At 41.6% G+C, this 24,219-nt stretch overlaps 1 protein-coding gene across 2 annotated transcripts in view; it reads left to right on the top strand.

The window, feature by feature from the left end:
• Positions 1-459: 459 nt before the first annotated feature.
• Positions 460-24,219, top strand: part of adamts10 (ADAM metallopeptidase with thrombospondin type 1 motif, 10) — a 43,451-nt gene continuing 19,691 nt past the window's right edge. For both annotated transcript variants that reach the window (XM_034530571.1, XM_034530570.1), the window contains exons 1-14: positions 460-569; positions 5,598-5,992; positions 10,080-10,219; positions 10,377-10,586; positions 13,275-13,443; positions 13,853-14,055; positions 15,123-15,206; positions 17,673-17,818; positions 18,982-19,025; positions 19,419-19,524; positions 21,623-21,769; positions 22,022-22,163; positions 23,357-23,464; positions 23,564-23,709. In XM_034530571.1, the coding sequence (XP_034386462.1) occupies positions 5,896-5,992; positions 10,080-10,219; positions 10,377-10,586; positions 13,275-13,443; positions 13,853-14,055; positions 15,123-15,206; positions 17,673-17,818; positions 18,982-19,025; positions 19,419-19,524; positions 21,623-21,769; positions 22,022-22,163; positions 23,357-23,464; positions 23,564-23,709 (1,742 nt within the window). In that variant the 5' untranslated portion in view covers positions 460-569; positions 5,598-5,895. The remainder of the gene's footprint in view (positions 570-5,597; positions 5,993-10,079; positions 10,220-10,376; positions 10,587-13,274; positions 13,444-13,852; positions 14,056-15,122; positions 15,207-17,672; positions 17,819-18,981; positions 19,026-19,418; positions 19,525-21,622; positions 21,770-22,021; positions 22,164-23,356; positions 23,465-23,563; positions 23,710-24,219) is intronic.

Genomic DNA, 24,219 nt, shown 5'->3' with positions numbered 1-24,219 from the left:
GAAAAACGATTAACTGGAAAAATGTAACCATACAACATTACATAAGTTTGAGTTGGTGCCATCCATTCTGTTTCTTTGGTGCCATCACTTGGCTGATTTATGGCTCTATTTTCTCCTCTGTCGTGATTTAATTAATAACATATTGATATGATGACTAATCTGTTATAACGATACAGATTCTTGGATTAGTCAATCTCAGCATTCATATAATATTGCAAAATGTAACATGAAACAACACATAATATCACACTAACAAGAACATTGGTAACACCAATCACTCATACACTGTCTTCCTTGAATACTACGCAGACCCAGCAACCTGTCGGATGGTGGATGGTGTAGTTTAAGTGAGGATAATTACGACTTTTATTTTGCTAGTTGTAACCGGAAGTTAAATAATCATAGTTCGGGTTAATCGACATCAAGCTGTGGCTCTCTGGTTCTGGAGGTGGAAAAAGTTGAGTCTCCTCAGTCACCCACCGGCACCGCCTCCTCTCTGCTCCGCTGCGGAGGACAGAGGACAGAGGACAGACTCACTGCGGAGACTTCTGCACGGGGACACGAGGAAGGTAAGTCCGCGAGCCCGGCCGCACTCTTTGAGTTTTCATGCACAACTCTGGAGGAAAACGGTCATGACAGGATGCTGGCAGCAGGCTCCTCTAAAGCTAAATACGCTCACTTCTCCATAAATGTTTCTGCAGAATGTGAATGTCACTCTTTAGTCTTTAAGCTTTTTCATTGTGGTGTCCAGGTAGCCGACATGAGTGAAGAGTGGCCTAGTGTCGCCCACCGGCTGGAGGGGGGTGGGTGGGGGGGGGGACGGACGGACATGTAGCTTCCCAATGGAAAACAACTGCAGTAATTATGCAATACAACTCTGAACTATAATCCATGATGTATGAAACATTTTAAACACCTTAAAAATGTTCAAGCTCACTTTTCACTCTGATGTAACGTAATTGGACTAGATGTAGGACTTACACATGGATGCAAAGCTGTGGTCCCTCAATGAACAGCAGAAATGACTAATTTCATCAGCTGTCTATTTGTCATCTAGTTGCATTGTTGATCTTTCTGCAGCATCATTAATTTTTTGGGGGAAGAATGAACTATCCCAGATACTATAACTGTATGTGTTTTAGTTTGCATATGCAGATATATTATAGGATAATATTTTTAGGGTTTGGGATTTTCACCATCAACCAAACCACACACACACATAACGTACATGCACACTAAAGATGCACGATCCAAGTTTTTTCTCAGATTCTTAAACAAAACGATACAATGACTTGTGTGTTTCCCCCCCAAATGTAACTTTTGTGAACATCTGTGTTTAACTTATTGGGATACTCTGTATGTAAGGCAAGATGAGACCAGGTGTTAATGTGGCTAATCATGACTGCTACCTTTCATGAAGTCTGTAACCTTGGTGATACCAATACCCCATATTGGATGGTTGCATCCCTATTACACATCTATTCCCCATTAGACACACACATGCACACCGCACACAAGATAAAGAAGATAAAAGCTGAAACAATTAGTTTTTTACATTGATTTAAGACAATTTTCAAGCAAATGGATGCCACCCATTCATAGTTAATTTTCACAAATGCAAGGATTTGCTGCTTTTCTTAAATTATATATGTGGGGTGTTTTGGGCTTTTGGGAGTCAAAAAGAAGATAAAAACTGTGCAGAAATCCATATGATAAAAGACAGAAAGAGAAAACCTTCCACGGCCATATGTGCTGTGTTCCCAGTGCTGCTGGCTGACTCACTTTGTGTCGAGTCAGCTCTTGCTCTCACTAAATATTGTTTCAGACTCAAGAGGCACATTTTCAGAGTTAGGGGAGCACATCCGAGGTTCTCTGGCCTGTTTATGTTCCCACTTTTCATCTGCACACTGTTTATTTGGGGAAATTGAGAAAGGAATGCCAGCCCTTTTCTCTTTCTGTCTTTGTACCAGACAGAAAGAACGAGAGTTTAGTCTAGAAATATCATCCAGTTCATTGTATTATTTCTATCACCTGTTCAGGGTTTCATGTGGAGATCTGTGTGAAGCTAGACTTCTAGATGGAGTAATTGCTGCTGTAGCCGACTGTACCGCTGCATCTGACTTGTGACATTCGTCTCATTTGATCCCACAACCTCCTGGTCTTATTAGAAAAGAGAAGCCGCACCGCCAGTTTAATGGAATAATAAACTGAACTTAAAGCTGATTCATGAGCTACTCCCTGATCAAAGTGGAAACTGTGTGTGTGTGTTTGTGTGCGCGTGTGTGAATGGGGGGAGTGCTAGACTTGAAGCTAAGCTGAGGGACACTTAGCATCTGTTCGCTCCACACAGACTTTAGTTTGAGCCGGTCATATGGCTTTGATTAGTGTGCTAGTTTTCGGATAGCTCCACTCTCCCTGGCAACAGTTAAAGACAAGGACAGCATAGTTAGCTCTAGTCTTCTCAAAAAGAAAAAAAAACGACTTACTGTACATCTGTTATACTACATTAAATGCACCAGTTACGAGTGGATGACAAGATGAAAAACTTATAACTGGAACCACTGGCTTGATTACAATGCAAATTGGGCCCACCCTTAAATTCCCACCTAATTATCCCGAGCAGTCCAACTTTGCTCTCTCTTGTTAACAACAACCCCTTTCTTCCCCCCTCCCGCTTTTCTCTTTTGCAAATTGTGATTGCATTGGAAATTGTGTGGCCTGTCTGCAGCTCAGACCACTTTTTCTCTCCGCCGTGATTGCAGCAATATGCTTTTGTAGCTAATTCGTAGCTGAGCGTATGTGCTTGCTGACAAACATAATTTTTTTATTCCACAGAAGATGTACGACACAGTCACCTCTACGCTTGTCTTAATTTAGCTGCATTTCTGTGCGGTTTATAATGGAGCAATAGTTTACCAAGAAAGCAGTGCGTGCATGTCGTTGTGGGAATCTTTTGAAGGCGGTCCACAATCCTTTTAAGCAGTTATACTTAAAAAGCACCAAGGGACAGCACTGGGGGGGTCCGGTTCCCCCCTTGTTCTCTTGTTTAAATAAACAAAAGGAGAGTTAGTGGTAATGAAAAGCACTTGATATCAAGCTACAAGTTTAATAACCACACAATAAATCGAGAGCGGGAGCAGAAGAAGTAATGAAAATGGAGGGGAGTTTGACTTGTGCAGGAAATGACTGGGAGAAAGCCTGAGGGAGGGGAAGAGAGAAAGACTTTCAGTTGTTCCACGTATGAGGGAAGCTGCAACAGTACTAAGACCCCTTAGAGTTTTTCAAGCTAGCTCCCCTTTTACTTTACCTTTCCATTGCTGTTTGAAATGATTTAAGATGCACATTAGGGCTCTTTTCAACTCATTCCTGCACACTCAGTTCAGGGTATTAACACTCAAGAATGGCTCTCCCAGCTGGCTCAAAAAAGCTTACACTCGGCTGTCTCTCTTTCATTCCCCTCGGGCTTTGCGCTCGTTCTTTTTACTCCTTTTTTTAGGAGGCAACTTGTTCCCCCTGCTCTCGTCACCAAAAGGTTTCCCATCTGCTTCCGATTACCTTTGGCTGCAGTTGGTTAGCCGCCAGCCATCTGGGCCAGTGTGGCGTCTCCGCTCGCTCTTCTCTCCTCAGACGGCACTGAGGGAGGGATTGGGGGGCTTGGACAAGAGAGAACTGGGTGGGCAGACTTTACTGGAGAATAGTAAGGGTTGGCTTTTTTTTAGCTGACACAGCAATCCATAGCCAGGAAACTCAAGTCAAAGAGAAGGGCACCCATGAAAATATGACTGATCCTGGCTCTGGTCTGTTTTTGTAACGGGTACTGTGGGTCTGAGGAAGTCATTTTCCATTGTTATTATAAAGCAGACTCTCTCTTATGTTGGTTTTTAAGTAAAAAACAGAATAGTGCTCAATTAAAAAATGACTTTGGGTTTATGTATAGCGCTGGACAATGACATTAGTAGTGTGGAAAATGAACAAAGAAGCCAAGATTTTAATCTGTGATGTCTGGCTGGCTGAACTGTTACCTCGAAATGAGTATTGAGTGCTGTCATATAAACGTCACTTTCTATTTAGCAGGTAAAAAAGAAAAGAACAACCTTCTCCCTGGTATTTCTTGAAATGGATGCTTATGGGACAAATCCCTGTTCCACCGATACGTCCTGTATTATGTCTTGCCATGCTGAAATTAAGAACCGGATGTCCAACAATCTCTTGCAATTGAATGACAACACAGATATAATTATAATTCCCCCTCCAAGACACAGCACTTGCATTATTAGTCTGTTTGGTTGCCTCCTCTAAAAGGAAGCCTGTAGTTTAGGTATCTTCTCGTCTTCTATCTGTCTTTTGAGTCCCAGGTGACTAAAGTCCTGTTTAGTTTAGTTTAACAGTAACATTTAACCAAGATTAGATCATTGCTCTCGTCTGCTGATCTTTTATCCCCTTCAGACGTGATTCTTATAGCATACTTTATTCTGGCCTCAACAGGAAAACCCATCCAAAGACTTCAGTTATTTAAAAGCACTGCAACCACATCACACCAAATCTTGCTGTGTGTTGCCGTTGTTGTGTTTAGGTACATTACATTTTGTGACGAGTAATTATACCCACACGGTTAGAGTTAGATTGTATCCTATAACAACCCGTGGATTTCAAAATATGTATAGAAAGAAACGTGCTGCTTTTAAACATGAGAATGATGAAGTGAGGCAGTGCTTGGAGCCTAAATGTCGCCACAAACTAGAGAGCACTGAGAAGATGATTGTTAACTGTAATAAGTTCAATGCCAGGCCTGCTCAATTTGTATATTGGTCATCTTAAAGAGAAAAAAATAAATCTAAGGGTTCTGTATCAAATTGTTGTTTAATTGATGTGTATGTGTTATAACAATGACCCTCAAAACTCAGTATGGCTCGGGCTATGATTATCACAGTCCTCTACCCTTTGTCTCACATGTAAACAAGCTTCATATAGGCACTCGTACCATCTATCTGCTAACCAGGACGTCAGCCAATTAGTAAGCTGTACAGTCAGGCAGCCAGCCAGCAAGTCACTCAGCCATACAACCAACCACCACAGTCAGCCAGCGTAGCAGTGATGGCAACCTGCTGCTCCTCTGAAATTGGCTCATTTTACCCCTAGAGCCTCTGACATAATACCCACTTCAAGCCCTGTTTGGGCATTAAGCGCAGCTTTTTACAAGATCAATGGCTTCCTTTGTGTTTGAACTCTTTCCGGTGGGCAGGCAGCTTAAAGAGCGGGGCCTCAGGGGCCCCGGGTTGGGACCTGCTGTTGTCTCTGGTCATCAGAGTGAAAGACATGGTGTTTGCCCTTCGCCAAAGCCAAGATTGATTAGCTGAAGAAACAATGCAGAACTGGGCGGTCCTTCACTGGACGCTGAATATGAACTAGGTAGATTTGTCTTGCTAGACTGGGAACTACATGGGTCAATGGGATCTCATGCTCTCTCTCTCTCTTTTCTGTCTGTGTTTCACTATGTCTCCCTTGTTCCTCCCTTTTTGAGCCTAAATCTTTCTTTCCCCTCCCTTTCACTCCCTTTCCTGGCCTTCCTCTCCCTCTCTGAACAATTTCTCTTCTAGAACACTGCAGAGAGGAGTTTAAACCTGCCACTGCTGCTGAGCCCCTCGCGAAATCTGGCTGGGTTTGTTCGACTCTTCTGAGGACTCGTCCAGGATCCATCACCACTCGCTATCCGACACACAGAGGCTGCTATGTCTGTCTGAACCCACAGATCTTCCTGCAGCCATGGCCCAACAGAGCACTGAGCTGTCCCATTGCTAGGCCACGGGGCATCCGAGAGGGCAGAAGACATGTTGGGACAGAGGCCCGGGGACCACTGCACTGAATTCTGTTACTATAGCAACTACTGTAGTAACCATGGAAACGCTATGGAGGACTTGTCTGGTCTGCATTGTCATCGTGGTTGCCACAGAGGTCGAAGGAGGTCACAGAAATGAGTTCTCCCAGTCACAAGGTGAGAGGAGGTGGTTATGTTCTTCTTAGCTGTGATATAATAACAATATACCATGGCATGTTGTGAGCTATCGCTTTTATAAAACATCAAGTATGGCAATATGACAGTTATAGACACATTACAATCTAAATATGCCTGCACCATTCACTTTCAGAACTGGACCCAAAGTCTGTCACTCATGCAAATTCAGAGTGATGTCACAATGACATTTTCCTTGTTTCCGTAGCGCTGAATATCGTTTAGCAGGTGGATTTTTTTCTGCTCAAACCTCTCCTCCATAGAAGTTAACCTGAAATGATTTAACTTTTTTGCAGGTTTTAGCAGGAATTAGACGTTATAGCGTTTTATTTATATATGAAACTCAACAGACATGTTTTGTCAGTGGCAAGAAATATTTATTTGATACTCAGCCCTATACCTACAACAGTAAAATCATAGCTAACCAGTCACAAATGTATTTGTAAAAAGAAATTCATGCAACATCTTAGATTCAATCATCTTCAATTGTATCTAAAGCCGAGAAAAGCTGAACTTATTGAAATACGTCTGAATCATATCTACTACAGTTACAGTAATACTATTACAATTATATAATAACTTGTAGTAATCCTATAGTTATCATAGAAATGTGTGTTCATATTTTCCCACCAAAAAACAGCTTAGTCAACCATCCTGGTCTTGGAGAAGTTCTAAACCCAGTTTACATAACACAGGTTGACCTTTTCAAACCAATCAAAAATTCAATGTGAAAAGAGTTTTAAAAACCCAAGTTAGAAATAAACACACTATTAACAGCACAGACCTTATTGTTTGAGGTCTTAATAAATAGTGGGAAAACATAATTGGTTTATTGTCTGTGATCCTGGCTTCATACTGTGGGTTACTTTAATTATTTTCAGTTTCTCGAGAGCAAGAGCACTTTAATGTATTTTATGGTCAAGGCGCCCAGAGTGAAATCTGTTTCTCATTTCGGTAAAAGAAAAAAGAAAACCTTCACAATGCTGGCCATGTTTAGAAATTTAGAATAAATACCCTTTTTAAATGTGTATTTAATTTGTACTATAATTGGGATTCAAGGATTAACATGTGTTTCATTCTTACTGTAATTGTTTTTAATTGTAATTCACATGCACAGTGCTCAGATGATAAAAAGTTGTGTGAAATGAGCCGGAGAAACCATTTCAGTTGTCTGACCAGCTGAAGCGCACTCCAGGCATGCAGGTCTGGGCTGCTGAACTTGAACTCTGCTTCCACAAATCATGTAGCTGTGGCTCAGCCACGTGCCCACCCCCCTCACATCTCACCACACAGCCTCTCTCACACACACTGAAGCTGGAGGGACTGAAATCCCCCTGAAGGCAGAGACATAAAAATTACTGAGTGTCTGTGTCTCGTCACCCTGAACAAGGCTGTGATTGTGTATTTCCTAAACTTAACCTCTAACCCCTCACAGCCAGCTGTCTCCAATAGTCTGCCACGCTGCTTCCTTTTAAATAACCCACCGCTCAAACCCTGATGTGGCTCATTCCCTCAGAGACTTTTCTAGAGGTACAGAAAATGTGGTCTCTAGTTTCAGTCTCTACTTAATATTTTAAATGAAGAATGGATTGAATAACTGCATGTAATGTAAAAGGAGTTGTTTGAAATGACGAACCCAACAAGAATGATCACCAAACTCCCCACAGCAGGAGGCTGTTTCTTAACAGAAAAGCTCTGATAAACATGACCTTCTAAGCACCAAACAGGAGATAGACAAAGTTGTCAACTTGCTGGTGAACAAAGCTGAGCCTTTAGCAGCTAAAGAGACAAATATTATTCTCAGGAGTTGGTGAACACCAAAAAAGAGAGTGATACTTATATGTGCATGTGTCACTTCCCACTGCATGTCACCCAGACTGCACACAGAAGAGCAGACAGGCGAGGCACAGAGAGACTTCTAACAAGATTATAATCTAAAGACGAGCAATCCTTCCACCATTTCCCTCTCTTGTAGTTTGTACTGAATAATCAGAGACTTTTCCTCCTCTTGTAGTAGCCTTTTCATCTGAGGTGCCATGAAGGTGTGTCTGGGATGGAGGGAGGGACAGTTTTCCATCCAGAGTATTTCCTTCAACTATTTTCATTTGGCGATAACAGAAACCATGCTCATGGGTGGATGAGTGTATTTATCAGCACTGCTGTATGAAAACTCTTTAGTCAGGGAGTGTTTCCTGTTAAATTTAGCAACCATGTTTCCACTGTCGATGAACATATTTCGCACTATTGTCTATTGCAAGTTTGCTGCCGGCAACCTTACTACCCATTAAGAGATAACATATCCAATATGTGGACTAGTATATTCTCTCAGGGCTAAGAAGAGAAGACGGGCAGGAATAATCACATTGCATGTATAGTAACAGTAATACTCACATTTATAAATGGGTAAATGGTATGTTGATGGAAAAACTCTGAAGGCATTCCTCATCTGCCTTATACTGAAATACTTCAGCTCAAACCTGTTCAAACTATATGCTTCACCATTTGACTGGTTTTCATTAGTCCATAGTTTATTCTGTGTGAGGTCTGTCTTCCTTGGAGGTGAATTATATCTAGCTACTTCATTAACACTCTCCCTTCATTTTCTCTGCAGGAGCTTTCCTGTACTTCAAAGTTAATGGTCATACCAACTGATTACTTGCTGTGGTTTGTGAGAGCAGGATGGATGTGTTTTGGGAAACGGTTAGGAAGACTGTGCATTTAAACAAGTTTGTGACAAAGAAATTACGATTTTACAGTTCCTTGATGGTTGAAGAAGTGTTAGCAAGCTAAAGACGGAAGCTAAATAAATTTTATAAGGTGTTGGTAGAGACAAAAACGGCACAAAAAAAGACAGTATATTGGATTTTTACTTGTCAGGGGTCTGGAAATACAGCTTCAAATGAATGCTAATATTTCTCTGCATATTCTGAATGTGTAGCTAAATAGGCAACTTTTAGCTAACGTTGTAGCATTAGCTACATTTACAAAGCAGTAATGGATCACTTGTTGTTTTCCTGCATTGTTTTTGAGCCTATGTAACCACAAACCAATCATGATAATAGTAAGTTACTGTTGGACTTTTGCCTGTGAGAGCCCACTCACAGAACGAACAGGCAATAAACAGTGTTTAAGAACAGAGCAGCAGGCAGGACGCAAACAGCGCTAGGATGCTATGATGTAGCATAGCATAGCAACCATCATTGCATTATCTGTGTTTTCACATATTCATAATTACTTTCAGTAATAACTTAACAGACCATCCCACCTTATTGAAGCCTCACGGGAAGGGTGTTTGGCTAGCTGCATAGCTGTGGAAGTACATTCAGAGGGAAGAACATTTTGACATGAAATTAAAATGCCAAAATCGCTGAGTCATTTACCATTTTGGAAAAGGTCATTGTCCATTTTGGTTCTCGTGACTAAACACACTGCCAAGCCTTTTTTGTATTATGTGTCAAAAATACAGTACAACCTCACCAGGTCCATGTGAAGGCAGCATTTATAATTGTGCTCGCTGTTTGTTATAGCCAGACCTTTTTGCTGCCTATAAAATGTTTTCCCAGTACAGAGCTCTCCAAGTCTGTACCAGGGAACTCTGATCTCTGGGTATTTACTCTGTGTGGGAAGGAGCTGCGACTCCAACAACTGAGGCCAGAGGTTTGATGAAAACTGGACTCATTTGCTGGTGACCTTTCCCGTTAGTTAGCTGACATTGGCTGTTTAGAGCTGTGTGTGTTTGGACAATAAATCTCCACCAGGCCTCGGCACAGACTGGGACAGACAGGAAGTATACAGTTTCAGGGTAGCCATGGCAACATTCCCTTGGCCTCATGCGGGAGCTGGTTCTTGGAGTGGAGGCACCCTGTCAGTAATGGACGAGAAGTTTCTCTTCGCCAACTTCGTTACTCTCTCCATTAAAAGCCCCATAATGTTATTCTAAATAAGTAACTTTCAAATGCTCAACTGTTTTTGTTGTTTTATTAGAATCAATTAGGTTCAGCAGAATGTGGGCTTTAATACGTTAAACTCTGATTTGGTTTTTATGCCTTCTTCATTTCTTTCCCTCTAGCTGCCTTCCTGTCTAATCTAGGCCAGTATGAGATTGCCATTCCAGTACGTGTAGGACCTAATGGTGAGACGTTGGATACAGAAAGGCCGCAACATCCCAGAAGAAGGAGCCGCAGCACCGAAGACAAACTGCCTGACTCTGTAATGCTTTAAAAAAAAATAGTTTTCCTTTATTTTTCACTCTTCTTTTTAGTCTCTGTTTGTCTTACATTTATACACATCTTTAGAATACTCTTTAATATACTTAACATTCTGATGAGCTTTTATTAACTGAACTCTCTCTTTTTCTATCCCGTAGCTCTTCTACCAGCTGTCCACGTCACGCATCAACTTTTTGCTGAACCTAACGCTGCAGGGAGGCTTGCTGTCGCGACAGTTCAGGGTGGAGTACTGGAAGAAAGGTCGATTAGCCTGGAGTCACCCTTACTCTCCCCACTGCCACTATGTAGGACACCTCCAGGACCAGCCGCACACCAGCAAAGTGGCCCTGAGCAACTGCAATGGCCTGGTAAGACTGAAACCTGCAAGTCTAATCCACATCTAATACACTTAGTTCTGGTCAGCAGCAGCACTCGCTCAGCAAAGGCGGGATCAGTAATACTTTATTTGGATCAAAGCATGACATTTTTAGAAAAGTTGAGTACTTAACTTCATGCTTTTTCCAAACCAACCAGTGTGGTCCTCAGAAAGGGAAATTACCTGAAATGAAATGACCTAATTTGAGGAAAGATTCATCCTAAAAAGGTGCTTTATTTCTGTTTCTTGTACAGATGTCGATTAATATCATTTGCAACTACTTCAGATTTACACATTTTCACCACCACTTAACAATTAAGGATACATTAATTAGAATGCACTGCAGCTAAAAGAAATCCAGCAATTACTATACTATCACCATTACTCTCACAACACGTCATATTGGAGTGAGGAAAGTGGGAAAGATTTAACATTGAATGAAGACTTTTTAAGAGTTGGTCGTGCAGCTTTGATTTTGATTTTAACACTGTTTAAAAGTTGAAAAAGGGTATTAACCATAACCAATCTGACATGAACGTGGCATCAGTATGTATCAAACGAACAAGGTTGTATCAGCAAACCTTTTTATACCTGCCACATAAGGCCACAATGTGGTCATCATATAGAGAGGTGATACTCAATTAATTGTACAAATGTGGATATTTAGCACACTTTCAGAGTGTCTCCTCAAAGACATTCATGTTGTTGCACTCAGTCGTACTCAATGGCACAAAGGGGATGGAAGTTGTTGTGAGGAAAGAAAAAAGAGAGCTTCAGAGAGAAGTGCAAACCCAGCTTTCTTTCTCAGCTCTGTAAATATTACCAATGTTAAGGGGGACGATCGTCGGTTTCATGTGCTGTTAGAGCAGTTAAGCATCTTCAGCACTTGTTTGAAGTGTAACCTCTCTACCTCTAACCCACAATGCATCATGTTCTGGCATGCTCTCTTGGGGCTGTTTAAAGGCAGACAGGGAAATGTAGGAGATTATTAACTGAAGCTGTGGTCAACAAGGCAGGTTATTGGAAGCAGTTCTTTTAAAAAAAAAAAAACTGTGGACCTTTAATCTTCTGTATATTTGAACTCTTTTCCAAGGTGGTCAACGCATCCATTCCTTTGCATTTATGTCCCACTCTCATGAAGTAATCAGCTTGTTAATGCCCCAAACTAAGAGATTAAAGTTAGTCCCCCCCTGAATCACTGGACTGGATCACTTAATTGTGATGCATCATTTTGTTAGCTGAAATAATGTCCCTGCATTCACAGCACAGTGTATCAGTGTATCCTCTCACTACAAACAGCAGGCTCCACAAAACAGTTGTATACACAGCTGAGGATTAGATGTGTTCACAAAGCGTTAATAAGCAGCACACGTAATTACTGATGGTCAGACCAGCATGAGCACATTCACCAGTGAGCGGGCGGTGTGTCCAGGGGAGCATCGCTAACTATATTACGAGATTAAAGGCACTTTGGAAGCCGCCGCAGTGAGTTGAGGGGAGACACTTGCTCTGACTGGGCCAACACATTTGAACCAATTCAAAGGAAGTGTTAGTGTCTCACTCTCATTCACTCTTTCATGCTCTCACGTGTGTGTGTGTGTGTGTGTGTGTGTGTGTGTGTCTGTAGGTGTGTGTGTATGTGTGTTTTTGTTCTGTGGGGTCCTGATCCTCCTCTCAGATGAGTCCAACAGAGGAGCCTCTGAGGGGGACAGTGTTTGTAGTGGGACAGTCTGAACCCAAAGTGATACGATCATAATGTTAGGCTTGTATCTCTAATATAAAACTATCTCTAATCATAAAATGAGGGTTTTGACACTGAACTAGTCGCATAGTCCTCATACTGACATGTGGCATGTTATGGTACATTCATGTCCAGGTTTTTATCAAAGCGAGAGGGCTTTGTAGTTGCTAATATTGTAATCATCAAATGTAACTTTAAACGTTACATAGTTATTGTAGTATAGTTTTGTCCCACAAAATAACATCTTGTTATTGACTTCTCCAAATGAATTCTAAATACTAATTCATATATTGTGTCTTTACCTATTGGTAATTTCCCCATCATCTCGTTTGTTATTTGCTTATGCTTGTGTCACTTATTATTATTATCTTTATTTGATTGGTATTGTGACCAAACCTCTAAAGTCAGTGACTCTTCCTGCTGTGGAACAAAAACTTTTGTCTCACTATGGAGTCAACATTTTGCATGTGAACTGTAAACTATCAATACTGACAACGTTGTCCTCTCAAACAAACTAGGTAGACAGTGATCATAAATGAAGGCCAAACACTGCAACAATACTAAATGTTGAGCTCAAAATCTGCTGCGTTGAAAGCTCAGAGGTTGGTTTGAAGTCTCGTCCCCTCAAGCTTTCTGACCCATGAGCACCAGGATCCCTCAGATGGCCTCTGACTCCTCACTCTGCTCACCTTAACTCACCCTGCCTGCTTTGTTGCTCATTCTTCTTGCCAAAATCAAGAGGACAAGTAATTAATTTGAGTTGTTTCATTGATGGAGCATTTGGGATGATCTGTATTAGTGGCTGTGCTATTTTATTTATTAACATAACAAAGTAGAGATCGACGTACTGTGACGTTTGTGATATTTGTACTATGAAAGCAATGATTCTCTTCTATTTTATTCTATTCTACTCTATTCTACATTTCTGTCTCTCTGCAGCAGGGGGTGATTGTTGCAGGGGGAGAGGAGTACCTGATTGAACCCCTTGTCTCACCAGATAACCAGACCAGGGCGGAGAGGGGGGAGAGAGCCGAGGGGCGCCCCCATGTGGTTTACAAGCGTTCATCGCTCCGCTATCAGTACAAGGGTCAATCCTGTGGAGTCATTGGTGAGAGGAGAGATATTCTGGTCTTTTTAGGAGCAGCAGCTTGGTCCATACTGGAGGAATAAAACCACTCCAGGTTTATTTGCATGGTAGCCAGCAGCAGAGGCTTGTGGTTGTGTCCGAGTTCCCAGTTGTGATTGGGTGTGACTGAGTCTGTGTTGCAGGGCGTTGCTGAAAGAGTAAAAGGGAAGTAAAATAACATAAAATCAGACAATGATGAGCTTTCGTTCTGCTCTTCATCCACGGAAAGTGTATAATCAGGCATCATTCTGGTTGGTAAAGTAAAGAATAGATAATAATTAATGTCTTGGCCAGTTATGCCAAATCCACAGTGAGTGATACCGTTGGGTCTTTTGGGGTTTCTTCGTACTATATGCCATCAAAACATGAGTGCCTGTGTTATCTTCCTCAGATGAGAAGTCGATGAAAGGTGCGTCATGGTGGCAGAGAACTCTGAAGACGCCTCCACATCATGTTGGTCGCGGCCAGCTGCCTCTGAAGCGCTCGGTTAGCCGGGAACGCTACGTGGAGACGCTGGTGGTGGCCGACAAGATGATGGTGGGTTACCATGGTCGCAGGGACATCGAGCAGTACATCCTGGCTGTCATGAATATTGTAAGTTTCACAACAAAAGATGTATATGCACAATGTCTTAGAAATACACCTTGCCAGTGCCATTGGAGTTATCCTTGAGGAATAAAAAACTAATTATGAAAAGCTTTATGCCAAAGTGTAGTTTTCCTAACAGTCAATCAGAGTTTGGTTCCTAGAAAGGTCGACAGAAACGGGTTCAGTGCTTTTCTAACGCCAAGAAATGGTAAGAAATTAACTTGTTTTCACATTCATGAGTCAAAAACCCAAATTAAGTAGAAATAATATTTAGGCTTATGTAATGGCATGAAGCTTGGAGATAGAAAGAAAAGCAAACTTGTGGAGCTTTTTATGTTTCTCCCAGCGGAAGCCCCATGTTTTAGTCAGAAGGGTTTAGGCTGTATGTCATCATCTGCCCTGTTTCTTGTCAGTGGGGATCTTTTCACACACAGTATATCACTTTAAATCGATACACACATGTGTTAGGAATGTATTTAATGAAGGGTTGGTTACCTGCTATTGCAACCGAGCAGGTTACATCCAGACTGTTACAGAAACCAGCTCTTGTTGGTGGTGTGGCTAAAATAAAATAAAAAAGGGTTTTATTAATGTTGGTGCTTTAGCTCTTTAATAGCCATTGGTACCTGCAGTGCTCTTACTTAACAGCTATTTTAAGATCCTCAGACTAATCTGTCTTGTAGATAAGTTGTTCAATTTGGCTTTGGCTTAAAATCGATCTTGGTAGGGACACAAGAAAGGGATTGCTTTTTAGCACACTTGTGTTGTTCATGCCATAGAGTTTTAGCTGGTTACAATTGGAGGCTTGACCCAAAAGTCATTAGTATTAACAGACATGACAGGGAAATCAGAGCATGAACATGCTGAATCAGCTCTTTTTTTTGGTAGTGGTAGTTTTTTATACATTTTAAAGACTTTATTCGCAGGGACTTTTCTGTGCCATTACACAACTTAATTTATGATGGTTCACTCCGGTGTCTATTTGTAATGTTGTCTGAGCTCTAGTGTAATGTGCTCAACTGGTGTATCAGCTGTTTTTAAGACTGGTCTTTTCTTGTTTCCCTGGAGGTCAGGTTGCCAAACTGTTCCAGGATTCTAGCCTGGGGAATGCAGTCAACATTGTAGTGACACGGCTCATCCTGCTCATGGAAGACCAGGTAAACAGACTGTAATAAGTTGTGTATTTCTATGCTTGTCCTTATTACCTCTCTGTCTGACTGCACACAACTCTTCCCTGACCAGCATCTATGCGCTCCTTGTTTTATCAAATTATTGGCTTAAGTGTATTTTCCTCCACCATCCCAGTGGACCCGTGAGTGTGTACGTGGGTCTTATAAATTGTAGCTGTATTGAAAGAGACAAGGGGGCTGCAAGGAAGCGAGGAGGAGGGAGATGAATGAGGAAAGTTGGAAAAGTCAGGATATGTGGAGGGTGTTGTACCTGTCTGACAGAGCAGCTTTGTGACTGTCAGACTCCGGTGAACAGTGACCTCTCTGGTCATTGCCATGGCGCACATCCAGTGTGTAGAAAGACTTATAGTTTGATTCACACGGTGATCAAAAAACCATCGGGATCAAAATTCACCAGGTTCCTCAAGGTCTTGGTGTCCTTTTGCCAGTATTTTCTAGCCACGCTGTGGTTTGCTATATCAGTCAGTCACTTGTTACACCACTTTTGTCTGGACTGAAATTTCTCAGCAAAGTTTGGATGGACTACCATGAAAGTTTGTATCGAAAGTCATTGTCACCATGAATCCAGTTGACTTGAATGATTCTCTGACTATTCCTCGAGCGCCACCATGAGTTTGACTTGATGAAGATATATATATATATATATATATATATATATATATATATATATATATATATATATATATATATATATATGTTCTCTACTGGCTAAATACCTGCAAAACTAGCTGTACTTTGTGCTCAGTGCTAATTAGCAAGTTAACACTCAAATAACATGCTCAAGTTCGTATTTAGTTCAAAGCATTGCTGTGCACAGCCATTTCTGTAGACTCATGCTATAAATGAGTGAGTGGAGGTTGGATAGTGCAACCTCCACTAGAGTGCAGAATTAGAACCAACACCTGACCACAAGACAGGGGTTCAGCTCATACAAAGTGCATGACCTTACCAGCATAGCACCGGAGATGACTGGGCCATCTGGCTACCTAGTAACTGACCCTATTAGCCCGCCATGCTGTTGCATGTGGTGAGACAGTGCGGCCAGCTCCTTTTGCAATGTTTGTGCTTCCAGCAATCTGACAGATGAATCATACTGAATTAAAGGAGTATTACAGTATGGCTTTGGGGTTTCCTCCATAGCTGTCTTATTAGGGAAAATTTATGATTCATACTGTTCATACTGCCTCAAAATTAGCCCCATAATTTACAGCTCGGATGTTTTCGTCGTCTGACAGAGTAAAGAAGTAAATGTTTGGATCGTTAGCGGTGGGCAGTATTATTGTTTTTATTCATTCTCTGTGGAGCATTGAGGTTGAAGTCAGGACAGGATTGAGAGTAGTCTCGGCGAGCAGTTCTGCTGCTGGTTTCCAGGTCTGAAAACGGCAAGCTGCCCCTGGAAAATAAAATCAGGCCAGCACTGGGCCCAGAAATGAGGGACTGTGAGATGAGACAATTACTAGTTATGTCACCACATGCATTCCTGGGTTACGAGTTCTCGCCAGCTGTGGCCAGCAGAGAACTCCCTCCTCTACTTCTCCTCTCCTCCTCTCTGCACTCCCATAATACTAGAAAGTGCCTTCAGCCTAATCCTGCCTGCACAGTTGCTTTTTGTCAATTGAACAGAGGGAGGCTTCTTAAGCTTTTTAAGTCTGGAATCCAAAGTTTAGAAATGCTTTCTCACCATGCATAACATAAAGTGTCTAACAAAGTTTATATCCAGTGGAAACCATGTATCTCTAAATTTGTTTATTTTTCATTAAGTGTCAAATGGTAAATAGACTTGCATTTGTATAGTGCCTTTCTAGTTGTCTGACCACTCAAAGCGCTTTATACTACATGTCAGCATTCCCCCACAGATACAGCCATGGCAGAGGCTACCATGCAGAGTGCAACCTGCCCATCAGGAGTCGAATTCCCATTCATACGCAATGGCACAGCCTCAGGACCAATTTGGGGTTAAGGATCTTGTCCGAGCCAGGGATCAAACTGATAATCACCCAAATGGAAGTCAACCCGCTCTAACTCCGAGCCGCAGCCACGTTCATTTATGTATTGAGGAAATTCTCCTACTCTTAGGCTGACCAAATCATTTAAAAACCAAAGGGATTATTTGAAACAAGTAATGTCACAAAGCTGAAAAGAAGACTTTTTTTCTTAGCTTCTGTAAGGTTAACATTTTGGAGATACCTGGGTTTTACAGGACAATCAGACCGAAACACCACAATACAGGAAGATTGGGTCAGACTTGGTCATTATCGCGTTGTTGGGCCTACATTTGATTGTTGTAATCTCCCTTTGTTGACACTGGAATAACCTTATATCATTGAATTAAGTATGTTTACTTAAGTTGTAACCTCCACTTGTGTTGATTTAAATACATTTATTTTCAAATTTGTTTTTTACTGTGTATTTCCTCTCTTGTCTCTCTTTCAGCCAACACTAGAGATCAACCACCATGCAGGGAAGTCTTTAGACAGCTTCTGTAAGTGGCAGAAGAACATCCAGCACCGGAGCAGCTACGGTAACGCCATACCAGACAACGGGATCGCTCACCATGACACTGCTGTGCTTATCACCAGGTCAGAAATACAAACAGGCAAACCTTTCTCCCAGGAGGAAGACATAAAAACTGTAACTCTGTTCTGGAGCTTTCTTCATATATAAATAAAGGTAATTTAGAATGAAGACATTGTTTGAGTGACCAAAACAAAACAAAAATATATTTTTCGCAAAGTGAGGGTGCAAGCCCATTAGCTGTGCTGTGTTTACAAGTATACCCTAAACCTCCTACTGCAACTTCTTGTAAATAACAATAGGTTTCCCATGAAAGGGTTAAACGGCGTTTCCTTTAAGCTGAATTCAACATTCCCAGCCTCTATCCTCATAGGTTTTCATTAAGCCGAGTCCGAGAGAGTTGGGCTGTATCTTGTCCTGTCTGATGTGACGATAGCTGAGGCAGCTCTGCCCAGCTCAGCATCTGGAGAATGAAAAAGAAAAGATATGAGGAGGGAGTGAAAAACGATGACGGATTCATGTTATTATTTGAAGAATCAGAAACAGCCCAGAGAAAATAGAGAGGACAAGAAAGAGGGTAGAAATTAAAGCAAAGCTGCTTTGAATCTGACAGCGCTGCTTTCTCTCAATGTTGTCGTCTTTTCTCGAACTACGCTCTCTGTTACTGATACTGCTTGTGGAAAACAGACACAACGGAGGTAGATGCATATTAAGAAGATATAACACTGATGCTATTGACTGAGGAATGTGCAACTGCAAACAGCACAACTATGGTTCATTAGAGTCATCTGAGTGCGATGGGGCTGGGCAGAGAAACAAATACCTTCCTTCATAACAGAATGTGAAATAAGCTTATGTAAGAGCACAGAAAGATGGATGTCTTGTGGTTTTGGTGGTGGCTTCGTGAGAACACTTGGGTTTTACGACAAGCAGAGGATGGAAACTGTCCAGACAGATGACACCACAGTGAGCGTCCATGATTTCCTGCTTTTGTTCTTTTAAATCTATATCTGTCTGCTATCACTGCTGTCCTCTATCTGACCATAGCGTCTGTGTGAGTGTGTCTGTCACCATCTGTGAATGTACTGCATGTCCATGTCAAGCGTGTTTTTACATGTTTGCATATGTAAGTGTAATTACATCTATTGGTGGTGCTGCTTCTGTTTGTGTGTGAGCATATGATTATTATTAGTTTAACAGCCTGGTTGATTTTCCTTCCCATCTGCAGATACGACATCTGCATTCAGAAGAACAAGCCCTGTGAAACCCTCGGTACAGACACACACACACACACACACACACACACGCACACGCACACACATACTTTACATACTTTACATACACTATACTTACTGTACTCACTGCTGACATAAAGCAAAGCCTCACCCTTAAGCCTGAACCTAACACTCACATGTAAATGCCTAAACTCAACCCATACATACTCTTAGTGTAACCCTCAAACCAAGTCTGAACCCTCAAAATTGAAACGTTAAGCCCAAAGTGAGGACCGGACAAAATGTTTCAAGATCTGAAGTCAGGTCTTCAGCTGATTAAGATACAAATTAAGCATGACTTATAGGAAGGTCTGTATATTTCCTATAGTACTGATGCTTTTACAGTGAGAGGAGATATATTCTTTTGTGTGTGTGTGCGTGTGTGAGACAGGTCTGGCTCCTGTCGGAGGGATGTGTGAGCCAGAGAGGAGCTGCAGCATCAATGAGGACATCGGCCTGGGAACGGCCTTCACTATCGCCCACGAGATAGGACACACGTGAGTTGAACACACACGCAATAAACTTGCCATTTTCTGAAATATCTTCATTAAAAAAAAAAAAAGTTGCTCGTTGAGTTGGACAGTTGGTTGTCTTTAGTCCAGAGTGAACTGGCTTGACAAATATTGAATAGATTTCCACATGAATAAGTTTATCCATCCCAAACCAAGTTTGCCAAAGAAAAGAGAGAGATATATATAAATAGGTCCAACGCAGGTTGAACACATCTTTGCTTTCACATGTGTCTGGTGTCTTAAAGGGGTATTAGTCAGGTTAAACAGTATACAGAAGGGATAACATGTTAGAAGAAAAAACTCATGATTTAAAGCATTTCCTCAATGGTTTCCACAATCTTGCATGCAAATACCATGAACATTAAGATAAGACCGTTGAGGAGAAGTTCTTAGTCCTGTGTTCTGCTGTCAGTGCACCTGAGAGAAAACACTGAATGCCTACTGATGCTCGTTGTGCTTAGGCCATGTCCACATGTTTACATTTTAGGACCCATATCTCTTGCTACGTTTACACTGAGTGTCCACACTAGGCTGAAGTTTTAGAGTACCAACAATGGATACATTTAAAAACGCTCCCGAGGACGGATACGTTTGTAAACTCCAGGATTTACCTCCTAGCTGATGGTGAAACACAAAATGTCCCTGAAGGTATCCTCGAGGTGTCTCATGTGTCCTTTCTTGTGTTCTGGTCTGAGATGATCCCTCTGCCTCCTCAGATTACACCTCCAGATCTCCAGAGAGAGTCTATGTAATCTCTAACAGCATGAGTCATTTTGTTCCGTTGAGAATGTGTTAGTAGCTGTATATTTTCTTTGAGTCACACTATTTATATGTGGAATTAGTTACATGTGGGGTTGGCTGCTCTGTCTTTTATATATCTGGGTCGCCTCTCGATGACTTGCCATTTCGTCTGTCTGTATTGAGTCAATTGAGTGTCCCGTTGCATTATGTCTGCACACAGAACAGAGAAGTATGAAGGCATATGGTGGATCATTCGGGGTCCTGCCTCCCTAATGATTAACACAGTTAGCTTTTGAGTACTCAGACCACAAGGCGTACGAGCCAACATAACTGGACAGACATACAGTGGTGTGCTGATTTATACAATCGGTTTCCTCAGCCTCAACCCAATTAGCATTTGTTTTTAATTGTTACATAAATTCTTTTGACATCACAGTGCAGCATGAGATTAAATGCAGGCCTCTTTGTGGTCGAGGGTGCCCACATAAAAAGTCAAGACTATGACTCAGCTGAAGGATGACAAACTTTCAGAACACTAATATTTCTCCAACACAGCTACTGTGAGTTATCACTGTCTCTCCAATGAAGGAAAATGGATCACTAACACTGTGTAAGTTAACACACTTGGGTAAACTATCATGAGATATCGATACATTTTTATATAATTTTGTCATGTTGAACATGACCAAATTAAATATATCTAAATATTAACGATTAATATTTTCTCATTCATATATTTTTGCCATTTGCGATCAGTCCGGATTAGGTGAGCCAGAGCTCTGCTAGTTTTCTATCCTGTCAAGTGTATGTATACCTGGAACAATCTTCATAACATTAATCTGCAACTATTTTGATAAACAATTAATTATTGCAGTGTTTTTTCAATCAAAAATCTCAAACATTTACTGGTTCCTTAAATATGAGATATATGAGGCTTTTCTTGTCTATGACAGCAACTTAAATATCGTTAAGACTGTTGTTTAAATGCAGTTACAAAAGCATTTTGATTATGTTACGTTGGGCTCAATCACTGTCCTATGATGATAATTATGAAACGTGATTATTCAGTTGTGGACTATATTTTTTCACATTGTGGCAATCTGCCACTTATTGTCAATAATCATATGTATAATTCAGGTATCCTCCCTGTGGTTTGATGTTAATTTGATTCATGTTGACTGGCCCCCGATTTATGACAATCAAACTGCCACAACATGTCTGCTCTTTCGATCCCACTCAATTATCCGCGGTAAAAACTTCCACTGCCCTTGTCCCTGCTGCCGCAACTATTACCGGTCAATGCGGCCTCAAAGTGTTGTCTCTGTTTCATCATGGGCTTTAGGTTTGGGATGAACCATGACGGTATGGGGAACGCCTGCGGGCCCCGCAGCCAGGAGACCGCCAAGCTGATGGCTGACCACATCACCATGAAGACAAACCCATTCATCTGGTCCGCTTGTAGCAGGGATTACATCACCAGCTTCCTGGAGTGAGTCATCCTATCAGATATCTGCAACACCACACATTATTTGGTTATTAGAGGTTTAAGAAAGAAGAATTCACTTGGAAGTCAGAGTTATATTTTTTATGGTCAGAGAAACAGCCCAATAACAGCTGGATCATAACAGTGGGCAAATCCACTTAAATGTAATGATCTGTAGCCAAGTGTTTGAATACAATGCCAGTTATTGTGTATTATTTTAATCTCACTCCTCCTGCTCTTCTGTCTGGTGTGCTTTAGCTCAGGTATGGGCTCCTGTCTGAACAACATCCCCCCCAAGCAGGAGTTTGTGTACCCCACCACAGCACCGGGTCAGGCCTACGATGCAGATGAACAATGCCGCTTCCAGTATGGCGTCAGATCTCGACAATGTAAATATGCGGTGAGTGCTCTGTCTATATATTCCTGCTTTCTACTCATTCGTCTTTCAGCTTACTTTTCCTCACGTTAGCGGCAGCAGAGCAAAAATGCTAACCTTATCAAACTAACATGCTCAAAATGACAACATTTTGAAGGTCGGCAGGTTTAACAAGGGAAATAAAAATATCTTTAGTTTATAGAGATATTTCAGTCTGGACCAAAGTGGTGGCCAACCAACCAAACGACAGAGTGGCTGTCCATAAAGCAATATTACTCACAATGACCGAATACATGTGGGTATACTAAGATACATCAAGAAACAGCTTGGCAAAATATCAAAATGATATTGTCTTGCGTTATAGTATCATAATGTTATTTCCTACAACCCAAATGTCTGGTTGGAAATCTTTTTTCTTTCTCCCAAGTCCTTCAAACAAGAAGCCTGAGACTGTCTCAACCCCAGCAGTTACAGTTCTCACTTTTGCATTTTATTTTAAACCGCTAGCTTCTTATTCATGATGGAAACAGGCTGTAGCTCATGGGGAGAGTGGTTGTCCCGCAACCACAAGGTCTCCGGTTCGATCCCTGCTCTCCCCATAGTTGCATGTCGAAGTGTCCTTGAGCAAGACACTGAACCCCCAGTTGCTCCCCGGGCACTTCACTGCAGCCCACTGCTCCTTAATAACTAAGGATGGGTTAAATGCAGAGAAGAATTTCCACACTGTGGGATCAATAAATGTACATTAATAGTATTATTAATCATTCTGTTAGCTGACTTAATCTTAAATAAAGTTATTTACCTCACGGCTCTCTTGATTTTATTTCTCCGGCTTTCTCCTTTAGGTCGGCCTCCGTGACAACGTGAAACATCTTGAATACTTTATACACTTTATTGCGTGGTCAACCTTTAGAGGGACAGGTTCAGAGCGAATGGACATCTGGAACAGCATACAGCCTTATAGACTCTTTACATAGATCACATGTGGTCATGTGAACATAATAAAACAATCCTGTGTATTATAGGCATTGCTGTAGCAGAAAGGAAGGTGAACAAGACCGTGTCTGTACCTTATATGACAACACTCTGACAGGTTGTTTCTCTTCTATGTTTTTATTCTCTTCCACACACACACACACACACACACACACACACACACACACACACACACACACACACACACACACACACACACACACACACACACACACACACAGGAGGTCTGCAGTGAACTTTGGTGCATGAGCAAGAGCAACCGCTGCATCACCAGCAGTATTCCCGCTGCAGAGGGAACAATCTGTCAGACCAACACCATAGAGAAAGGGGTAAATTCTACAATTAACCTTTCTTATATTATTATGTTTAAAGTTATGGCAGAATAATAATATAGTCACTGTATAAATATATGCGTGTTTGTGCTGCAGTGGTGCTACAAGAGGTTGTGTGTGATGTACGGGACTCGTCCAGAGGGCGTGGACGGGGGCTGGGGGCTGTGGTCTCCCTGGGAGGAGTGCAGCAGGACCTGTGGAGGGGGAGTGTCCTCGTCTATCAGACACTGTGACAGCCCCAGGTAAGGTTCACTGAGACCAGTCTTAAAGGCATCACTCTTGTGCTAGCTCATTGTTGCAGTCCTACAATTACTACAACTTATACCACTGCTACTGCTATAACTATTGCTATTACTCCTGCTACTACAACTACTAATAGTTGTACAACTACTACTTGTACTTCTATTACTATTCCAGCTTTTCCTGCCTTGTTCAGCTCTTGGCTTCTTTAGATGATGCCGTTTTGCTTCCAACTCTGCCAGTTATACATTTCAACTAACAGGTTTTTCAGCAGTGAAGTTCAATGCTTTTGGGCTTCAACATTTTTGTAGGCAGGTAGTTTCCCCATTTCTGTATTTTCAGCAATTATTTTGCAATTAATTCCAGCTTTCGACATTCCAACACCTTTTCTGCAGGAAATGCATTTTTAGTTGAATGCATTGCAGTTGGAGCATTGTGCCAAATACAATACTTTACAGGATTGGTGATTAATACAATACTCACATGCCCTTATGTTCATAGAAGGAGTTATT

The sequence above is a fragment of the Cyclopterus lumpus genome, chromosome 4, assembly GCF_009769545.1.
Source record: "Cyclopterus lumpus isolate fCycLum1 chromosome 4, fCycLum1.pri, whole genome shotgun sequence".
NCBI classification, from domain to species: domain Eukaryota; kingdom Metazoa; phylum Chordata; class Actinopteri; order Perciformes; family Cyclopteridae; genus Cyclopterus; species Cyclopterus lumpus.
Note: the sequence above shows the minus strand (reverse complement) of the source record. Positions and strands in the feature narration are given on the sequence as shown.